Source organism: Cyclospora cayetanensis, unplaced genomic scaffold (assembly GCF_002999335.1).
Source record: "Cyclospora cayetanensis isolate NF1_C8 unplaced genomic scaffold, CcayRef3 CcayRef3_contig_80, whole genome shotgun sequence".
Taxonomy (NCBI): Eukaryota; Apicomplexa; class Conoidasida; order Eucoccidiorida; family Eimeriidae; genus Cyclospora; species Cyclospora cayetanensis.
The window spans coordinates 94,718-112,926 of record NW_020312753.1 but is presented as its reverse complement, the minus strand read 5'-3'; the positions used below and the strand labels follow the sequence as shown (position 1 = coordinate 112,926).

At 54.7% G+C, this 18,209-nt stretch overlaps 4 protein-coding genes across 4 annotated transcripts; 2 read left to right on the top strand and 2 right to left on the bottom strand.

Moving 5' to 3' along the window:
• The first annotated feature begins 859 nt into the window (after window positions 1-859).
• Window positions 860-3,098, top strand: LOC113146943. The gene is made up of 3 exons (XM_026335803.1): window positions 860-1,836; window positions 2,218-2,793; window positions 3,002-3,098. The coding sequence occupies exons 1-3, from the start codon at window positions 860-862 to the stop codon at window positions 3,096-3,098; spliced, it is 1,650 nt and encodes a 549-aa protein (XP_026191588.1).
• Window positions 3,099-3,836: 738 nt separating this feature from the next.
• LOC34622025 lies at window positions 3,837-5,438 on the bottom strand. The gene is made up of 2 exons (XM_022735206.2): window positions 4,453-5,438; window positions 3,837-4,278 (listed from the first exon to the last, which is right to left on the bottom strand). The coding sequence occupies exons 1-2, from the start codon at window positions 5,436-5,438 to the stop codon at window positions 3,837-3,839; spliced, it is 1,428 nt and encodes a 475-aa protein (XP_022592328.2).
• A 3,387-nt stretch (window positions 5,439-8,825) lies between these two features.
• Window positions 8,826-10,963, bottom strand: LOC34622023. The gene is made up of 4 exons (XM_026335802.1): window positions 10,779-10,963; window positions 10,382-10,598; window positions 9,606-9,728; window positions 8,826-9,392 (listed from the first exon to the last, which is right to left on the bottom strand). The coding sequence occupies exons 1-4, from the start codon at window positions 10,961-10,963 to the stop codon at window positions 8,826-8,828; spliced, it is 1,092 nt and encodes a 363-aa protein (XP_026191587.1).
• A 5,277-nt stretch (window positions 10,964-16,240) lies between these two features.
• On the top strand, window positions 16,241-17,384 carry LOC34622022. The gene is made up of 3 exons (XM_026335801.1): window positions 16,241-16,356; window positions 16,602-16,808; window positions 17,069-17,384. Exons 1-3 carry the CDS (start codon window positions 16,241-16,243, stop codon window positions 17,382-17,384), a joined length of 639 nt encoding a protein of 212 aa, XP_026191586.1.
• The last annotated feature ends 825 nt before the right edge of the window (window positions 17,385-18,209 follow it).

Here is an 18,209-nt window from a genome sequence, read left to right as displayed (position 1 = left end):
TTTTTATGAACAAGTAGGTATGTTTTCGGCCAAAAAGGTGTATTGTATCGCTAGTGAAGGTATATATATGTATATATTTATATATACTTCGCCCGGGCCTACACCCGTAAACAGGAGGCTGCAGGATGGTTCTACATACAACAGCACATGGTGTGCATGGAAACAAGGGGCCAATGAGGGAAAGCACTGCTCGAAAGTCCCGTTACCACCAATGCAGTTGTAGCACTTCTGCTAAAAAGAGCTACTAAAGTGTATTATGGAGAGCGTCGGGTGCTCAGGTTGAAGGGTCTTCAAGAATGCAGAAATCCCCCAGAGTGCCACCGTTTACTGAGCGATGAATCCTGTACATTTTAGCGCTGATCAACGATTGCTTAGATCTACTGGAAGGTCCTCGCCACGCATTACTTTGAAGAAAAAGCGGAAACGAGCAGTTTCTCAAGAAATTCCTGCGGGGTTCTTGCGCTCTCGCTGGTGCATAGTCGGCACACCAGCACAGATTCAGGAGCGCAGCCCCTGCTGCGAAAGCAGGAGGCGGTCTCTTTTTGCCGATTAGCGGTGCCTTAGGATGCACTTTTATCTTAGAAAGATCTCTGCGATGCATGTTACTCGTACTTTTCTCCATTAAGGAGGCACGCTTGGTCCTAGTTTGCCGCCCGCGCGGCAGTCGGCTGTGCTCCCCGGTTCACCAGCGGGAGCAGCTGCACCACCAGGAGGAGCATAAAGGAGGCAGAAACACACATATACGAGGAAAGGCAATGTAAATAAGCGCAAGTAGTTTGGTTTATATAACCTTCAGAGCGCCTTGGCGAAGCTGTATCTCTTCAAGCCGCTGCCTGCAGTCCGGCAGGCAGCCAACACGATGCTGCTCCCCAACGGTGCCAGCATCGCAGTCACAAGAAGACGCGCGCGGCAGCAGTCACAACTGCGATCTGAGCAAGAGCAGCCTCCAGACGCAAAGATCAAGCGGCTTGCGTCATGCCTCAAGTCTAGTAGACCTCTTCGGACTGCCCTGCGATCTTCACTGGCAGCAAAGGCACCCGAAACACCTTCATCAGGCCCTGCCCACATGGCCTGTGCCGTTCATGCAGCGCCTCATGCAGATCGTAAGGCACGTCCTCTTAACGGCTGGCGCCGCGGTTCTGGACTAGACCAAAAGACGGAGGGAGTCTGTCCACCAAACCACTGCAAGCAAAACTCCGTACGCACCGCGCATGCGCCTGCCAGGCAGCTACCCAGCCGACTGCTGAAGCAGCAGCCGCATCCGCATCAACAAAGTCTGACTGGTCGAGCACCGACTCGCCAAGCCTTCAGGGGAGGTCGCCGCCTTATTGGGCATAAAGGGTGTGACGAAGGAATTTCCCCTGGGGAGACGCCTCGGCTTGTCAGCGGTGCAAAGACAGCATTCAAGGAGCCTCGAGTGTCCAGACAGCTCCTTCGCACCCGTCAGAAAGCGGATAGCGAAGCTGCACTGCTGCCTCAGGAGCAGTCCTCGTGTTGTATTGTGCCCCCCTACCACAAATACCCCGTGCATGCAATTCACCTGCCCACTGCAACAGCGCAGAGGCAGGAAGAAGCCATTCCACCGCCTCAAGTACTTCCATCCCCCCACTCGCCATTGCTGAGCGAACACGCGGATGATGCGACTGACGTTACACCAGAAATCTTCGAGGAAGAAGGAGTTACAGCAGCATGCATGCTAAGGGGCTTTTGTTTTGATGAGGGACGGACCCTCGCCGACGGGCTTCTCTGGGAGTGTGAGGAGGCGCTCAAGAAAGCTCCTCTCCCATCTACTGCAGAGGCGGCAAGTGTCTCTGCTGCAACTTGCCCGTCTTTGCAGTCCAAACGTAAAGAAGCAGCAGTGGCAGCAGCAGCGGAAGAAGCAGCAACACCAGACGCAGAAGAAGCAGCACCCTGTAAGGACCCTGAATGCAATGGCAGCAGCATACGGTGTTGCAGTGGGCAGTGGAGCATTTCCGATCTTGACGATCTGCATACGGGTGTAACGCCACGTGCCTCTCAACAGCAAGAGGTAGGTTCACCGTTCCCCCCGCTGACAGTGTCTCCCCAGAAGAAGTCTTCGTTGAACGCATCTTCGAAAAGCCAGTGCAGATGTTGCGGCAGCACCCGCTGCTGCAAGAGCTGCTGGATCGGCTGCATGCCCGTGCAGACAAGCATCGGCTGCAGCAGACAGCGGCTCTCAACCTCCTCCGCTTGCAGCACCAGCTCCCTCGCTAGCTTCGCAGGCATCTCGGCTGCAACAGCAACAACGGCTACAGCTACTGCGCGCAGGAGACTGCTGCAACAAGTCTCTCTGGTTCTTAGCAGTAATGCCTGTCTCGCCGCAGCCTCTACGCCGCTTCTGTTAAAGGGCAAACGCTCCACAGCTGCAGCAGCGGCTGCTGCAGGAGCAGCTCCACCGAAAGTGAGGGCACCCCCTCCCGCGACATCCAGGAGTCGCACCAGCAATGCGCGCAAGTCGGAGCAGCCTGACAGGGAGGGAGCTTCGAAGAGAGTGTCCTCTCTGACGACTCCCAGCAAGAGGAGTAGGAGTGGGAGCACCTCAATCAAAAGCCGCAGAGGCAGCAACAGCGCCAATAGGAGCAGCCTCCGGCTGCTGCGGCGACAAGAGGCAGCAGCGGCAGCGGAAACAGCTGCTGCGGCTGCTGCTGCGATCCGCAGCGCGAGCAATTCGGCAAAAAAACAGCGGCAGCAGCAGCAGCAGCAGCTAGAGCAGCAGCACGCACAACTGGAGTGCCTGCTGCAGGATCTGCAACGGGAGACAGCGCAAATCTGGTGAGTGAAGCCTAAGGCCCTTTTAACGCTGGATCTCTGCATTTATTCTTCTCTTACTCTAGCAGCCTAGCAGTGCGCGTGCGCACCACGAGCACCTCACTTTATAGCGTGAGCTGTGGTAGGGATGCAGAAAAAACAGCAGAAAGGAGCAGCAAGCCACTGTGCGCTGACTGCCGTCTCTCTCCGTGTGTGTGCGGGGGTGTCTTAGGTCGTGTGACGAGGAGCAGCCGGAGCTGGCTGCGCTGCCTCCCGAAGAGGCAGCTGAAGGCATCCCTGGATTTTTGCTAGATTCTCTATGTGTGTAGCGCCGCAGGCGCTGCTCGACTCCCCCCGCAGCCAACACCAGTCGTAGACGCAGAGGCGCCTCTCTCTGAGAGCCGCCTGTTTGAAGGGCGCACAAGCGGCGCAAGTTGTTGCTCTCTATCGTGCTCGCAACACGGCTGCGGGCAGAGAGAGACTTCTTTTAAAATGCAGTTGAACCCTCCGTCTTACAGAGTCTCGGCTGCCCCTGCTAAGGCTCTTGAGATGCCTTTGCCAGAGGTCGTAGGATTACTTTTATGCTTTCGCCGGTATGAAAAATAGCTTTTCTCGTGGATCGTGTATCGTGCTGTCTCATAAGACACACACCCCAAGCGTAGCCCACAACGTGCCGAATCCGCTGCCGAAGTAGTAGCAGAAAACGGCCTGGTGTGGCTCTCTCTGCACACACGCACACAGCGCCTCCCGCGCGACGGCGCACATCTGCAAGACTTTACACACCAAGACGCACAGTCTCTAGAGAATTTTGAAATATGTGGTCCCAAGGGGGGCTATCTAACCCGGCGCTGGGAATCTGTAGGCCCCTAGCTAGCTACCTATCTAAGTAGACAGCGCTAGCTAGCTACCTATCTAAGTAGACAGCGCTAGCTAGCTACCTATCTAAGTAGACAGCGCTAGCTAGCTACCTAGCCAAGTAGACAGCCCTAGCTAGCTACCTAGCCAAGTAGACAGCGCTAGCTAGCTACCTAGCTAAGTAGACAGCGCTAGCTAGCTACCTGCATGCTTCATGGGAGGTCTACGTGGGCGAGGCACTCGTAGGCGCCTTCGGTGGTGCTCGAGATGGAGTTGAGCTGTACAGACGGCACACGGACGTGACCGAAGTCAAAGCCCCGCATATCTTGTATGAGCTGAGAGGCATCAAAGGTTCTCTTTTGCATGTGCTGCCGTTTCTGATGCTGCTGCGGTTTCTGTCGACTTCCCTCCTGCGACTGTCCATGGTTCTCAGAAGTCTGTTCCTGCTGCCGCTTCTCGACTGCTCGCCGCCTATACGTCTCGTTGAGCAGCGTCATGTGGAAGATGCAGTCGAACTCGCCCTGGGTGCCCAAGGCGTACTGCTGCTGCAGCTCTTTGCGGGAAAGCAAGCCTGCAGCCTGCAGCCTCTCCGCGATCACGCGTGTCACGGTATTCAGCATGGCCTTCGTCTTTGCTAGAGCCTCAGCGCCTTCACTGCAGCAAAACAGGCAGAAACATACTGCAGAGTGCAGCCTGCGCGTGCGACTGAAGTCTGCCGAGCGAACGTGGCTGCCATATGCATGCAACTATGAGCCGAGCCGGAGCGACAAGGTGCAAAGCCACCCTGCAATTCCCCTGCGATGCCTTTGGGATCGTGCATGCGCACACCTGGAATATAGAGGAGCGAAGACAACAGAAACAGCAGAGGGGTCATCCGAGAAGCAGCTGTTGCCCTTCAGATGAAGCCGCAACGTACGCGTTCCTACGGCATCGTAAATCTCCGCTGACGCTGATTTCAAGGCTTCTGCTGCTGCGGCAACTTCTGCTGGAGTCAACAAACGCAGCACCAAGAGTGTAATATGCAGCTTTTCCTGATTGATGAAGAGCGTCTCGTCAATGGTCTTGTAGCCCGACGCCATGACGAGGTGTCTGTACACCTCGAACCGAGCAATCATATCCGGCAGAGAGAGAGGAAGCGATACAAAATGCGTTACTCGGGCGCTGCAGCGCATTTGAGTCATCAGCCGTTGAGTTTTCTGAACGGCTAAGCAGACCCTCCTTTCCGTGGAACCCCAGATGGGGAGCACTACTTCTTCCCTTCGGCCTGCCAACATTTTCCCTCGGCCGACTCGTGCACCTATTGCATCAAGGGAAGCTGTCAAGGGGCCCTCGGAAAGCGTCCTACCCACAAGGCGGCGGTAAAGAGGACGCGGAATCCGTATGTCGGCACGCCATTGCTCGCCGTCTTGAGTTGCTGAACACGACGAGATGAAATCGGCGTCCAGCGCCTCCTCCTGCACCTCGATATCGCCTTCTGACATCTCTTCTTCTTCTGCCAGCTTTAGGTCGCTGTCGCTGGTGGCAGCATCACTGCCGGATGAATCTGAGAAGTACTCCTCAGAAAAGTCGCTTCCAGGCCCCGCCCGTTCTCTGCTCGGGATACCAGCAGTTGCGACAGCGGAAAACCTCCTAGAATTGCAAGATGCTAGAGATTCGAAGGCCGCCTGATTCCATTCGGCACGGTTCAAGGGCTCTGCGGAGGTGGGAATATCCAGTACGCGATAGGTGGCACCGGCTATGGAGAAATGTTTGTACTGCGGCCTCTCCATGCATTCTGGAAGGCGCCAGTGAGTCCTACCGCTCATAGGACGCATCGCCCTCGTCGGAATGAGAAAATTATCGAGTAAACACACTACGTCCAGGAACGAACTCTAGTAGTCATCGGAGCGACAAGGCTGCCCAGTGCAACAAGACCTTTATCTGCCAAGAAATGGAACTGCAATATCATGCAACTCAAACAATAACACATTTTTTCTGTCCACTAATGATCAGGCAAGCCGAGAACGCATTCTATGGAAACGGGGCTCCAGCCCCAGCAGGACTTGGATGAATTACCTAAGGGAAACCAATAGTTTGAAGGCAGGCGGCAATGACAAAAAATATGAGTCCATACAAAATTGCATGCAAAATCCATTACATGCCCGTGGAAGTGCCCCCGGTAGTGCGGTGTACGTAGAACGTGCTTCACCTGTGGCATGACGGTCAGAATCCAGTGCGGGTCACCAACACAGGGGTTATAAGAAAGCGGTTTCGTTTTTTAAATCCATTTTGTGTGTATCATAACACAGCATGATTTGATGATGAAGGGTCCAGTTGTTGACGGCGAAACGTTTTCTCGCATTCATGGAGAGCAACGAGTTGAGTTAAAACAGACAGGAAAGAAAATAGTGGATCTTCGGCGCTCATGCGGATCAGTAGGCCAGCCCTGACGATTGCTTTCAAAATATCGCATTCATGCTGGATGAAACGTGTCTTCTTAGTTGAAACACGCACTAGCGATGGCGAAACACCGACATGCAGTTGCTCAAGCTCAGCTGACGCACCAAGAAGCAGAGCAAATGGGAATCCATCTGCAGATCGCGCGGCTATCCGAAGAGAAATTAGTTCTTCTTATGGGTACAGAGTCAATGATCGCGCGTTGAAACTGGGTTTCTGCCTCGCAACAATAGCTGCTTCATGGCGGACAGCCAAGCGTTGAGTTTGCCAGCAGGGATACAAAATTGGCTGCTAATAACCCTGTCTTTTCAGAGCTCGAGAGCATCGAATTAATCACCCAACGAGTATCGGATGCGTCACGTCAGCACGTTGAGTCAGTCTTGTCCGTTTCTTCTTGAGGTGCAGGTTACCCAGAATTTCCATGTAGAGAGCTCACTGCTCTAGCTTCAAAGCTTCGCCAGGTGCTCAAAGAGCGGGAGGAGTGAGTTTTTGTCGAGTGTTCAGTCTGCTTCTCATGTGCAAATAGTGTCTGTTAGGTTCTATGCCGACATGCCCGATGGCCGATCATTACAAAAGCTAAAGTAGGGCTTTTCATGACGTCTTCCACAAAATGGGTGCGAGCAATTCATGTCATGTTTTATCAAGAGACGAAGTGGAGCAGCTGGAGCATCTGCTTGTGTGCGCAGTTGTGGCGGAAAGACAGAGCGAAGCAACGCTGGAAGTACGTAGCCACGAGTCAAGTCACTTTCTGCTACACTTCTTGCACATGGCGTCTATAAGGATGCGAAACGAGGATTTGTTGTGGAACAGAAAATCGCACAAGCAAACGCCTCACAGGCACTCATGAACTTTCAACTGAACACCTCTTATAAGCAAACACACTACGCCTTGCAAGCCTTCCCACAGCAGCAACAGCAGGAATACCGTCACGCCGGTCCGGAGCAGTCTCAGGTAGAGCAGCTGCCCCAAGACGCACAGGAATATGATGACGTTGTGCAGCGCATACGTGGCAGAAGCATCTCGGTAGAACGCGGGGGGTTCCCCAGGGAATGCGAAATCAGAGTTGCACTCGATAGCTCATCTGTGTCATGTGCTGCTGAGAAGTGCATGGCGATCTCCCGTCTTCATGAAAGCGTCCCGTGTGTGCCTTCTTGCGAAAGCGTTTGTAATTCTGCGGCGTCATTGCAAAACACCAGGAGCAGCTGTAGGAGCTTTCCGCAACCTGTGCATCCATTACAACGGGCAAGCCATGGCTGCTTCCAACGACTTCCAAGGGGTGTTGCGTCTTTCCAGAAAGCCTCCGCGCTTCTGAGGGAGCAAGGGGAGCCTCAACAACAACTACAGCAGAAGAGCTGCAGCGGTGCAACTGCCGCGTCTCTCGCAGCCAGCGCAGAGCAGATGCAGGCGCTGCACGACTTAGCAAAGGTTCTCGACGACACCAGCGAGTCATTGGACTGCCTCGCGGAGAACGGCGTCGCTCTTGCGGGATGTGTCGCTGGAGTCAGCGCCGCTAAAACCTCACGCCCTCGAGTCGCCAAGCGGCGAGAACGCCGCCCAGCAAAGAGATACTCTCATAAGAAGACAGCAGCAGCCACGATGCGTTGGAGAACTCAAACACCACTCCGATCATCACTGCCGCAGGTACCGATGCTGCAGATATCGTCACAAGGCACCTTGGGGCATCCCGCTGCTGACGGAGAAGAAGCAGCAGCAACGCAAGCACCGACGATTGATATTGGAAGCCTGAACACAGACCAAGTGCTGGCCTTATATGCGATGCAGGTTTGCACTTTTCAAAGGTTGCGCAGCCACGGTGCGCCTCAGAGGTCTGTGTTGCTCCTCTCAGCGCAAGCAAGCGTGTGCAGTAGAACCCCCCCTAACGTCAAGGAGCTGCAGAACCCACAGATCTGTACGAGCAGCAAACACGCTTCTAACAGGTGGTGATCCTGGTGCCCCAAGGCCAGAGCGCGTTAATAGTGGGCGCGCTCGCAAGAGACATTTAGACAGAGGCCCCCTGAAAAATCCTCATAGACTTAATGCTTAGTGATGGTGCAACTAAATTCAGCAGCCAGTAGCTGCTTGTACCCAAGAAAGCTAAGTGCGACATGCCCCTGACACGTTGGTGGTGTGCAAATCTTGCTGCTGCTCTTCGTGTTCAACTTTATGGGGGCCTGCCTGCATTGATAAACGGGATTTCTGCTGACGCCGCTGCAAAGAAGTGCGTTTGCGTTGCATTCTCTCTCTTTTCGCGTTGACTTTATTTTTCACACGCACGCCAGGAGGCACCGGAGGGCATTCAGCGCCGCCATCGCTCTTTTCCTCTTTTCCTTTTCTCCCTCCCTACCCCCCTCCCTCTGGTTCTCTGAACTGCCAGAGAATTTCTGGCCCCAATCTAGCAGGATGCCTCTATTTAGTTTTAATTCGCACCTAGCAAGGAGTTCATTAGATGGCACATGCGTTCATAATCTTATGTGCAGCGCAGTAGTCCTGCTAGCCCGTTCCATGATGAAACGAAGTCGTATTTGTGTGTGCATGTGCGCCTCGCTAGAGGGTCTGGTTAGCTAGCTGGGAACGCTAAGAGACGGCGAAAAACATGCAGCGTCCTGCGCGCTACCCGATACATGTGACCTTTGCCAGAGCCTTCAGACGACTGCTGTTGCAGAAAGCAGCGGCTCGGCTCTGCCCTCAGGGCAGCAGCCTCAGCCCTCCGCGTAGGACGGCACCCGTTTCGCGACAGTGGGATTTGCGAGCAGCCGGCAATGGCGTTAGCAGACCCCCTGAGCGTCGGGGATTAAGAACGCAGCAGCATTACGCTGCAGAGGCTCGGGGTGCAAGGGTGTAAAGTGATTTGCCTCGGGTGTGCCATGCTCTCCAGCGAGGCTTTGGGCATTCGTGAAGAGCAAATGGAGGGGCGCTTTCTGACACCCTTCAGTCCATCCGAACACCTTGCATAGCTGCAGGCGCCGGGAAGGCTGTTGCCGGCCCTCTGGCAGCCTCGACTGCCTCGACTGCAACAGCGCCAACAGGATTTGCTGGGGGGGAGCCCGCTGCAAGACAGAAGCCGCAGTGCGGCAGTTGCGGCTCCCCTCTGCGGGTTTTTCTCCGCTTTCGAGTGTATAGACAGCTATGGGGCGCCCAAGGGCATGCGCCAGCGCCAAGATCTCCGGCCCGCCACCCCATGTCGTGCGCTCGCGCATGCAGCGGCAGTATTCTTGGGGAGAGCAACCGAATTGCTGCGCTGCCAGACGCAGCAGAGCCTCTCGGCTGACGCTCTCAGGCCCCTCAATCACAAAGCTGTGCACGGAGACGTCCGTCAAGGTGTCCACTGCCAGCTGCGAAGCGCATGCAACCGCGCATCTAATCACACACCCATGCAGAAGTGGGCAAGCCTGTGCAGGCGACACAGAACGCCTGCTCACACCCTAGTGAAAAAAGCCTAGAAGGTACAGAGGCTTGTGAAAGCTCCTGTGGGGGCGCGTTGAGCTTCGCAGGAGGGCCGTCTGCGGAATTTTCCCTTGCATGCATCAACCGCGCAGCTTGCTCACCTTCCTGAGGGAATGTGCTGCCCTGCACAGCGCCTCGGAGCGAAACGCCGCATGCACGCCGAAAGAAACAACCCAGAGAGCCGCAGCTACGGAGGCAAAGAGGCAGGCTCCATCGCCAGTGCTCTGCAGAGAAAGGCGCAAGCACCGCAGAGGAATTTCTAAGGAGAGGGGCTTTAGAAAGCTAACGGCGAAGGAGGCGAGATAGAGAGATCGCCTACTGCCGAAAAGTACAGGGTTGCACACGCGTTCAGATGCATAGGGGCCCTTCGATGTGAGCCAACAAACGCCGCAGGAAGATTCTGAAACAAAGCCTGCCGACACCCCAATGCAGGCACGTGTGTGCAGGCATGCATGCATGCACACAGCTATTCGGCTCTCTGCAGAGCAGCTACGTGAGCACCTCTCGCCAGCAGCAGCACCTCCATCCCCCTACAAGAGCAGCCGCATGCGCTGGTTCGCCTAGACGGAGCATTCACGGCGAGAGCACCAGCAGCAATAGAAAGGGGCTGACAGAAGGACCCCGACAAAAAGGCATAGAGCCGGAGAGAGGCTCCCCGAGTCTGCTTGCAGTGAGGCATCCCCTGCAAATTCCAGCAGCGACAGGCGAGGCGCTCTTGGGGAGGCACTCTGTAAGCCTTCGACATCATGCTTTGCGCTATCGCGGCTGCAGGTCGAGCCGCACGCGCAACACTCCGTGTGGCTGAGATCCTCGCTTTCGGCTGTCACCCCCTGGGCATGCACTAAACTTCAGCCTAAAACAAAGCGTCTCTGTTCACCTGTCTGGCTCGAAGGCGCAGCGGGAAGCCTTCAAGCTCGAAGGTTAGAGGACTCCAGTCTGGATAGGTTTCCCAGGCAGTCGGAGCCGCAGCTTGGAGCAGCAGCTGCTGTAAAATGAAAGACTGCGCTGCTGTGGAAGCCTCAGCGTCTCCCAGCTTTCCCTTTTGGCTGCGGCGCTCACGAGGCGCTAGCAGCCACGTACCCCACAAAACGCTCCTTCTTGCGAATGCGCGAAAAAGGCAAACCGCGGAAAGCAGCAGTGGCACTGCAGCACATAGTAGGAGGCGGTTGCGTCTCGAGAAGCCGCACGAAGCGGCTGCGTAATTGGGGGGGGGTCGGGAAAAGCCTTCTCTCCTGTGCGGAAGAGACGCTTGTTGGGAAAGCGTCCTGCAGCACTCAAAGCCAAGTGCTCCTCTGCAGGGTGCGCTTAAAGGAGGCCTCTGCTTTTGGAAAGGGGATTGGTGCTGAAGGCGCTCCAAGCAAGCTTCTCGGCTGTATCCTGCTAGTCTGCGGGCTGCAGCAGGGGCCCTTTGGAGGCTCAAAAGCGCGAAAAGCAGCAGAATAGGAGCCAAAGGGCTCATGATGACGCATTCTTCGCGAGGAAGTGCGGCATCGGGGAGTGCAAGTTCTCCAAGAATTTCGGCGGGGGGGCCCCCCTCCTCTACGTCCCTCAAGAGCGCGCAGCTTCGCGAGAAAGAGAGAGGAGCACCAACAAATAGAAACATTCAAACCTGCACATACAGTGCAGGAATCGACATTTTTGCCACAATTGCAGCGATATCCCACCAGCGAAGGCCCCTGCGTTTCCCTTCCTCTGTCTGCTGGTGCTGCTGCTGCTCGGGGGGCCCCCCACAGCCGACAGGGTTTCCGTGGGAATCTGAACACTCTCGAGAGGGGCCCACCAGACTGATTATTCATGACGATTTTTTGAATTTGTGGCTTCTCCGACTTGACCACCGAGCTCGGCTACCCAAGAAAGTGATAGACAGAGCACAGATGAAGGGCAGCCAGCAGTACAGATAGAACCGTCAAAGGATGGAGGCGCTGCGGCTCCCAGCAGGTGCAAGAACACCAGCCTCAACGACGGCAGAAACAGTGCACGCAAGAGGGCAGATGCAAAGCTTTGCGTAGAGCTGCGACTATCGTAGCCGAAATATCGGGAGGCAGCGGAGGCTTCGCATGCGCTCTGCTGCACACGCACCTTCTTCAACGGTGTAGCAGGAACCCCAGCAGCAAAGGCAGACACGCGATAGACGGGTGCAAACTGCTCAAGCAGTTCCTCCTCGAGAGGCCTCCCCTTCCAGTCTGCTGGCTCTGCGAAAAATATCTACGCCGCGGGTGGCTCTACACACACACAAGGCGATGGAGCGAAAAAAAAAATTCCGAGGCCACTTAGGATCGATTGAGGCATCCGGCGATGTGCAGAGGGCCCTTCAGCTGGTGTCTTCCGTAGATCTTGTTGCAGCAGATGAAGGCGCTTGGTCGTCTGTCATGACACGCTACGCCCTGTGGCTAACGCCCCCAGACAGCACGGGCAGTGTCTTATGGGGGGAGAGCCTCCCTCCGAGGCTTTGCTCGCTGGAAGCTTTCAAAGAGATGCAGAGGCGGGAGCGGCAGAAGCAGCTGCGGGGAAACATGAGGGAAGAGCAGCCTCCAGTGCCTCCCTTTGCAGCGCGCCGCGCGGAAACAACAGCAGTCGTCTTTGTGTCGTCTTTTCTTGAGAAAGCGCTGCCTGCGCTCGAGGCTCTCGTCCGACTGCTGCCGTCGCTACGTCGGCTAACACTTTGCTGCTTCTTTTCTGTACGTGACGCCCTGCACAAACATCCACTAAAACCTTCATGCAGCTCTCTCTCTTCCCCCTTTCCCTCCCTCCGAAAGTAATGTACTTTCCTTAGGCCAGAGAATCTTGCCAAGAGGACTTGAAAGCACACGCCTCCCGATGTCTACTTGTCTCCTTAGGATGACCAACAGCGGTGGCACGCCCGATGCATGCAACAGTCGCCGCTGTCTGTACAGCGCGCTGTTGCTACATTGCGCAGGCTGAGGGCCTCTGCATGCACCCCCGATGCCATCTCTGACCTCACAGTTGAGACGCTATACACCCCGCTGCATGCGAATACTCTCACCAAGTGCTCCTTTCTCATGGCAGGTATTTTCAGGAGACCCCTTGCCCTTAAGAAAGCGCGGAGAAGATGAAAGGGGTCTCTACTAGATTCCTCTATTGGGCGTTCTCTGTGTGTACATGCGTGAATACATGAATATTCTTGAAAAATACATGTATTATTCATGTTTTCATGTATGTATCTCTATATACTTTTCATACGTTCATATGAATATCCATATGTATCCATACATGTGTATCTGTACGTACACTGTACATATGTCTGTCATGGATGCGGCCCTGCATGGCTGCAGCTGCTGGCAAGACAAGCGTGCAGCTGCAGTGGCGTATTTGCCTCCTGCCCGCAGCTTCTCCTGAAATTCCTTTGATTACTGCTGATTCGACGAAGCGGCTGCTTTCCGCGACGGCAGCAGAAGAGAGGCTGCTGCAGTGGCATCCATCAGGAGCCGCATTAGCACCCGCAGACGCCGACCAGGATGTGCAGCTGGAGGATCTAGCGCTTGAGAATCTTCCGCTTCACCATCGCGTAGGCCTCTGAAGCTGCACAGTGTGGCTCTCAACTGCCTGCTGGGAGGGGGGAACGGGTTGTGCTGGTGAGCTGTGTCTCGTTTTCCAACACGTGTTGGCATGTTTTTGCTTCTCAGGAGGCATACAGCACCCTGGCTAGCCGTCTAGCGGAGTGCTGTGTGGGGTGGGGCTGTCTACCCTCTGCCGTGCATTGCAGTGGCGCTGCTTCGCGGCTGTTAGGCCGTGCCGTTGCTGAGCGAGTTGCTCATAAATCGAGAAGGATGACTTCTGACGCTTCTGCTTTCGGAGGGGGGCCTCCTGGAGAGGCGCAAGGCAGACAGCAAGACTGCGAAGTTGTGCTGCTGATAGTGGACAGGGTGAGGCTTGTCGGCAGCACACGGAAAAGCAGCGTCGTGATTTGTGCGTAATTCGTCTTTTGCGCTTCTAGAGCGTCTGTTTCTGAGATCGCTAATGCTGCATGCAGATTTTAGACATGCAAGGGCCTCTGGCATTCGGAAGCCTCCTCATGCCCTCAGCGCCTCCAGACGGGGGTACAGCGATGCTGCAGCTCTTACAGCGTGTGCAGCAGCATGTGCAGAAGAAGCAGCAGCAGGAGGAGCCACAGGAGCAGCGTGCGCAGCAGCGGGAGCCGCAGGAGCAGCGTGCGCAGAAAAAGCAGGAGCAGCAGCAGCAGCCACAAGAGCAGCACGTGCAGCAGCAGCAGTGTTTTACTTCTTCTGTGCCGCTGGCGAATGGCGATCTGTTGGGTGATAATGTGCGCTGCAGCGCGCATAACCACCGGAGCTTCTGCCTGCCAAATTTTCGCAGTTTTTTGACTAGCGAAGCAGAGACAGGGCTAAATCTGCCGATCTCTTCTGCTGAGTTGAAGGCTGGCTGTCTAGAACGAGAAACCTTTCCTTGCCTGTATCCTCTGGTTTGCGGTTGTTGCGTCGTCTTAGGCTCTAGGAGACTGTCCGCTGCTCCGGTGTCTCTTGAGATGCGGCATGCCAGCGGCACCAGCACTGCCGAAAGGAGCTTCGTCTTTCGAGGCAATCGAGCTCAATGCGCTTGTCAGATTTTTTGCAGCCTTAGATTTGAACCCCTGCATAGCGCAACAGCAGCAACAGCAGCAGCAACAGCAGCAGGAACGACAACAGCAACACCACGAACTCTTGCGCCTCCAGCAATGCCTCGAGAACCGAGCAGCTGCTTATATTGCGAGTGGACGGCTGTTTCAATTTGTTGCATGGGGATCTGAAGGATGTCGCAAGTGCGATTTTACAGCGTGTTATTGTTAGTAATCTCTAGAGGCAGGAGGAGCATACATGGGGGGATCTTGCAGCGCAAATGCCTCCTGATGCGGACTGAAGTTTCTGGCGGGGTATGCTGCTGTTCGTGCTGCTGCTGCTGCTGAGGCTTTGATGTCTCCGCAGGCTGTTCGCTGCTGCTGCGGCTCACAACGGATCTCCTGCAGCGTGGGAAAGCCTCATGAAGGCACTTGTTATGGCCTTTTCACTCCACAAAGACAGCCAGGAGCTCCTTACGGAGAGCTTCCCACAGCTACCGGTGAGACGATGAGGTTCGTGCTTGCTGCGTGGCTCTTTTACTGGCAGCGGATTCTCTGCAGTGTGAACTCGCGAGGCGTGACACACACCCCTGCAGACGTTGGAGTGTTGTGTGTCTCCTTGATTCAGGCAAGCAGCAGCATCACCACCAGCACCACACAGGAGGGGAGACTGACTACGTTGCTGCTTCTGCAGCAGTTGCTAAAACGTGTCTGCGCTGCAGACGCTTGTAGTTGGCGGTTCGCGGCTTTGCAGGTGCTTCGAGGATGATGTTGCTGCTCTTGTTTTTGATGTTGCTCTTGTTGCTCTTGTTTTTGATGTTGCTCTTGTTGCTCTTGTTGCTCTTGTTGCTCTTGCTGATGTTGCTTATTTGCTCTTGTTACTCTTGCTGCTCTTGCTGCTCTTGTTACTCTTGCTGCTCTTGTTGCTCTTGTTGCTCTTGCTGCTCTTGTTGCTCTTGCTGCTCTTGTTACTCTTGCTGCTCTTGTTGCTCTTGTTGCTCTTGTTACTCTTGCTGCTCTTGTTACTCTTGTTGCTCTTGTTGCTCTTGCTGCTCTTGTTACTCTTGCTGCTCTTGCTGCTCTTGTTGCTCTTGTTACTCTTGTTGCTCTTGCTGCTCTTGTTACTCTTGCTGCTCTTGCTGCTCTTGTTGCTCTTGCTGCTGTTGCTGCTCTTGTTGCTCTTGTTGCTCTTGCTGCTCTTGCTGCTCTTGTTGCTCTTGTTGCTCTCGCTACTGCTGTTCTGCCGCACTTGCTACCATTTGTGCTGGAGAGAGCCAGCCGCTTTAGGGCTTTTTCGCAGTGGCTTTGCATGCGGTGCCTATGCCTGTCGCTACCCCTACCGCAGCTGCTACTCTGCTGTTGCTGCAGGCGCATGTTGCTCTATGGCCGTTGCTTGAGTTTGTGGAAGAACTGCTGTTACCAGCAATACTGCTTGCAGCAGATTGGGTAGCAGCTGTAAGGGCATTTCCTGCGCTGCACACACCACATTCCGCTTTTTCCCCTAGACCTTATGCCTGCTGCTTGTGCTCCTTCCTTTCACTTGCTGCATCGACTTATGCATTCAAAAGACTAGATGAACAATCCCTATCCAAGGTGTTTCTGCTCTGTTTTCTCGACGCCTGACCGCAGGTACATGAGCAATCAGAGGCGAATAGCTCTCTCTCCCGCGGTGCGTTGCATTGCGCTCCTTGTTCCCCTAGAATTTCCATGCAATATTCTGCAACTGCCACACTGCTGCTGCTGGCGTCTCGTAAGCAAGAAACTCGCTACACAAGGCTAGCCGCCTACCCAGCAGGCGGCTTTCTTTTCTCCTCGCATTCTGTTGCGCCTGTTTGCCAGATTCATGCAGAGTGCTGCGAGTATGTCCTCCCTCAGGCAGTCCTGAAGCTCTTCGGAAATCCCTTCTGCTCGCTGCAGCTGCGGCTTCCCTTGCTGTACATCTTCTTTTGCCCCTAGTGCCTCCTCGCTTCAGAGGAGTCGCCACTTTCTCAAAAACTCGCGCACTTGCCCTCCCTCACGCCAGTAAACGTCCCCATGAGGGAGATTCAAATAACAGCTCCGCTGTTTCGTGTCATGAATGAATGTCTTTTTCAGGGCCCTGATGCGGCCCCTCCAGACCTTTGCAGCCGCTGCAAAGACAGCTGCACCTGCTGGAAGTGCCTGATGGAGAAATTTCCCGACATTCGGAGCAGCAGCAACGGCGGCATGGCCAGAAGCGCTGCCATCGCTACCCGCCTCTGGAGTGTACAGCAAGCTCGCGCCAGCCTAACGGATATGCGGTAAGCTGCGAACGGGAGTTGACTGATTAGGTGGACGTTGTTCTGCCTATCTCTTTGCGAAATTTTGGGGGAAAGCCTCTCTGAAAAAGGGCCTCCTTATGAGCCCAGAATCCGCCTTGCCACATTCTACCCAAGGCATCATTGCTGTAGCATGATGCATTTTAGTTACAGCTTTTCCGTGGATCTCTGTCTGATGCACTGAGAGAGAGTCAACGGTGGCTTTGGTCGCATGCGTCGCATTTCAGGCAACTATCTCCAATACCGCATCTTCTGGACATGTACACCGGGGCGGCAGAAAAGGTGGTAGGGGCCCCCGGAAGCCTTCGGGGGCCCCCCTGGTTGCTATCTCTTGCTCGTGCTCTAAAAGACACTCCAGGAGAGACCTCCGCCTTTGCAGATGCTCCACAGGCCGAAGCGCCTCTCCTCGAAGGTTTCCTCAAGAGAGGCATTTCGTACGGGAACCACTCTCTTTTAGAAGGTTCCCAAAGAGAGTCCCCCTTTCTCTTCTTCCATGCCAAGCCTCCCTTCATACGAGTCTCTTAGATCTGCCTTTTAAGCCGCCAGTGTTTCTGGCGCTATTTGGAGCTGCACTATTGTGCCGCATGGGGGGAGGGGGCGGAGCAGGGCCCATAGCACTAGCGCTTCTAGAGTTTCAAGGGCCTCTCTCCTCCGCATGCGCGCGCGTGTGTTTACCCCTTATGTGCGCTTGCAGAACGATGAGCTTTCTTTGGGGAGTCGCAAAGAGCGGAGCCGAGGCGGTGGCTGGCAGGGACCGTTCCTCCCCGGAGCAGAAACCAACGACGCAGACGGCTCCTAGGCGTTCTGTCATCGTATTTGTGCTTGGGGGACTGGCCCCTGCGGAGCTTCAGGCATTCGAGACACTTGAAACCAACAAAGAGGATATCGGGTGCTCAAACGGCACACCTTTCCTCGTCGGGAGCACCTGCCTGACATCCCCGGCCCGACTCGCCTCGGCGTTGTTCGGTGACCTCATAGATGAACAAGAGGCTAGCCAGATAGCCATTTAAAGATTTAGCAACCTTCCCTAGCATTACCCTGCTAGTGAACGTCCTCTAAAGCTATATGTGATGCCTTGGGCTCCTTTCTACGTACTAGCTGGAAGGGAGCAGTGGCCAGTCTCGCACACGCAGCGTAGGCTGCTGTAGTTTAGCCTCATGAGACCTAGATGCCTTATTGCCTCCACTCCAGAAATACTGCTCGTAAAACACAGGGATCTCAAGGCTCGAGAAGGAGGCTTAGAAGATCACAGGATGAGATACAGGGGGAGAGAACTAATTACAGCCGCTGTGCAGGTGCTTTCTCCTCTCGGTTCTCAGGCTGATTCTGTCTATATATCTCTCTCTCTCACCACTAATCTGCCTATGCACAGACTTTCAGGGCCTGCTGTCATTCTACGAAGCCACAATACATCCAGGAGTTTCAGTGCAGGCACTGTATCTCGAGCTTCTGTATTTCCCAGACAACTGGCAGGCTGCAAGTGTTTGTGATAGAGGCACTCTGTAATGATTCTCCCATTATGAAAAACAGAAACTTCTTTTACGTGATTATGGTGGACAGTTCAAAGGTTCTTAGGGAACTTGGTGCGGGTACAGGTAACATTCTCTAGCTTCCTTTAGCGGCAGCAAAGTGAAAGATTCATGGAAATTTCGTGTGCGTGAGGACAAAAAAGCCGGCGCAGTGCTAAGCAGTTGCCTATTACAGCTGATAGTATGCTTACATGATACTCAGAGAAAAAATGATATCATGAAGTTGGAGTCATACAATGCAGTTAACCTTTTGTGCCTGCATGGTGAACCAGGAAGGCGTACTGCTGTACTGGTTGGCAGCGCCCT

What these genes read in the sequence shown, in the direction of transcription:
- LOC34622022 (XM_026335801.1), top strand. Translation starts at nt 16,241, where the DNA reads ATGGAGAAATTTCCCGACATTCGGAGCAGCAGCAACGGCGGCATGGCC. An exon ending in GCCAGCCTAACGGATATGCG is followed by an intron (nt 16,357 to 16,601) that starts GTAAGCTGCGAA and finishes GTCGCATTTCAG; the next exon opens with GCAACTATCTCCAATACCGC. An exon ending in TTCCTCAAGAGAGGCATTTC is followed by an intron (nt 16,809 to 17,068) that starts GTACGGGAACCA and finishes GTGCGCTTGCAG; the next exon opens with AACGATGAGCTTTCTTTGGG.
- LOC34622023 (XM_026335802.1), bottom strand. Translation starts at nt 10,963, where the DNA reads ATGAGCCCTTTGGCTCCTATTCTGCTGCTTTTCGCGCTTTTGAGCCTC. An exon ending in AGAGGAGCACTTGGCTTTGA is followed by an intron (nt 10,599 to 10,778) that starts GTGCTGCAGGAC and finishes ATTCGCAAGAAG; the next exon opens with GAGCGTTTTGTGGGGTACGT. An exon ending in CAGCACATTCCCTCAGGAAG is followed by an intron (nt 9,393 to 9,605) that starts GTGAGCAAGCTG and finishes TGCGCTTCGCAG; the next exon opens with CTGGCAGTGGACACCTTGAC.
- LOC34622025 (XM_022735206.2), bottom strand. Translation starts at nt 5,438, where the DNA reads ATGCGTCCTATGAGCGGTAGGACTCACTGGCGCCTTCCAGAATGCATG. An exon ending in TTCGCTCCTCTATATTCCAG is followed by an intron (nt 4,279 to 4,452) that starts GTGTGCGCATGC and finishes GTTTTGCTGCAG; the next exon opens with TGAAGGCGCTGAGGCTCTAG.
- LOC113146943 (XM_026335803.1), top strand. Translation starts at nt 860, where the DNA reads ATGCTGCTCCCCAACGGTGCCAGCATCGCAGTCACAAGAAGACGCGCG. An exon ending in GCAACTTGCCCGTCTTTGCA is followed by an intron (nt 1,837 to 2,217) that starts GTCCAAACGTAA and finishes CTCCGCTTGCAG; the next exon opens with CACCAGCTCCCTCGCTAGCT. An exon ending in CGGGAGACAGCGCAAATCTG is followed by an intron (nt 2,794 to 3,001) that starts GTGAGTGAAGCC and finishes GGGGTGTCTTAG; the next exon opens with GTCGTGTGACGAGGAGCAGC.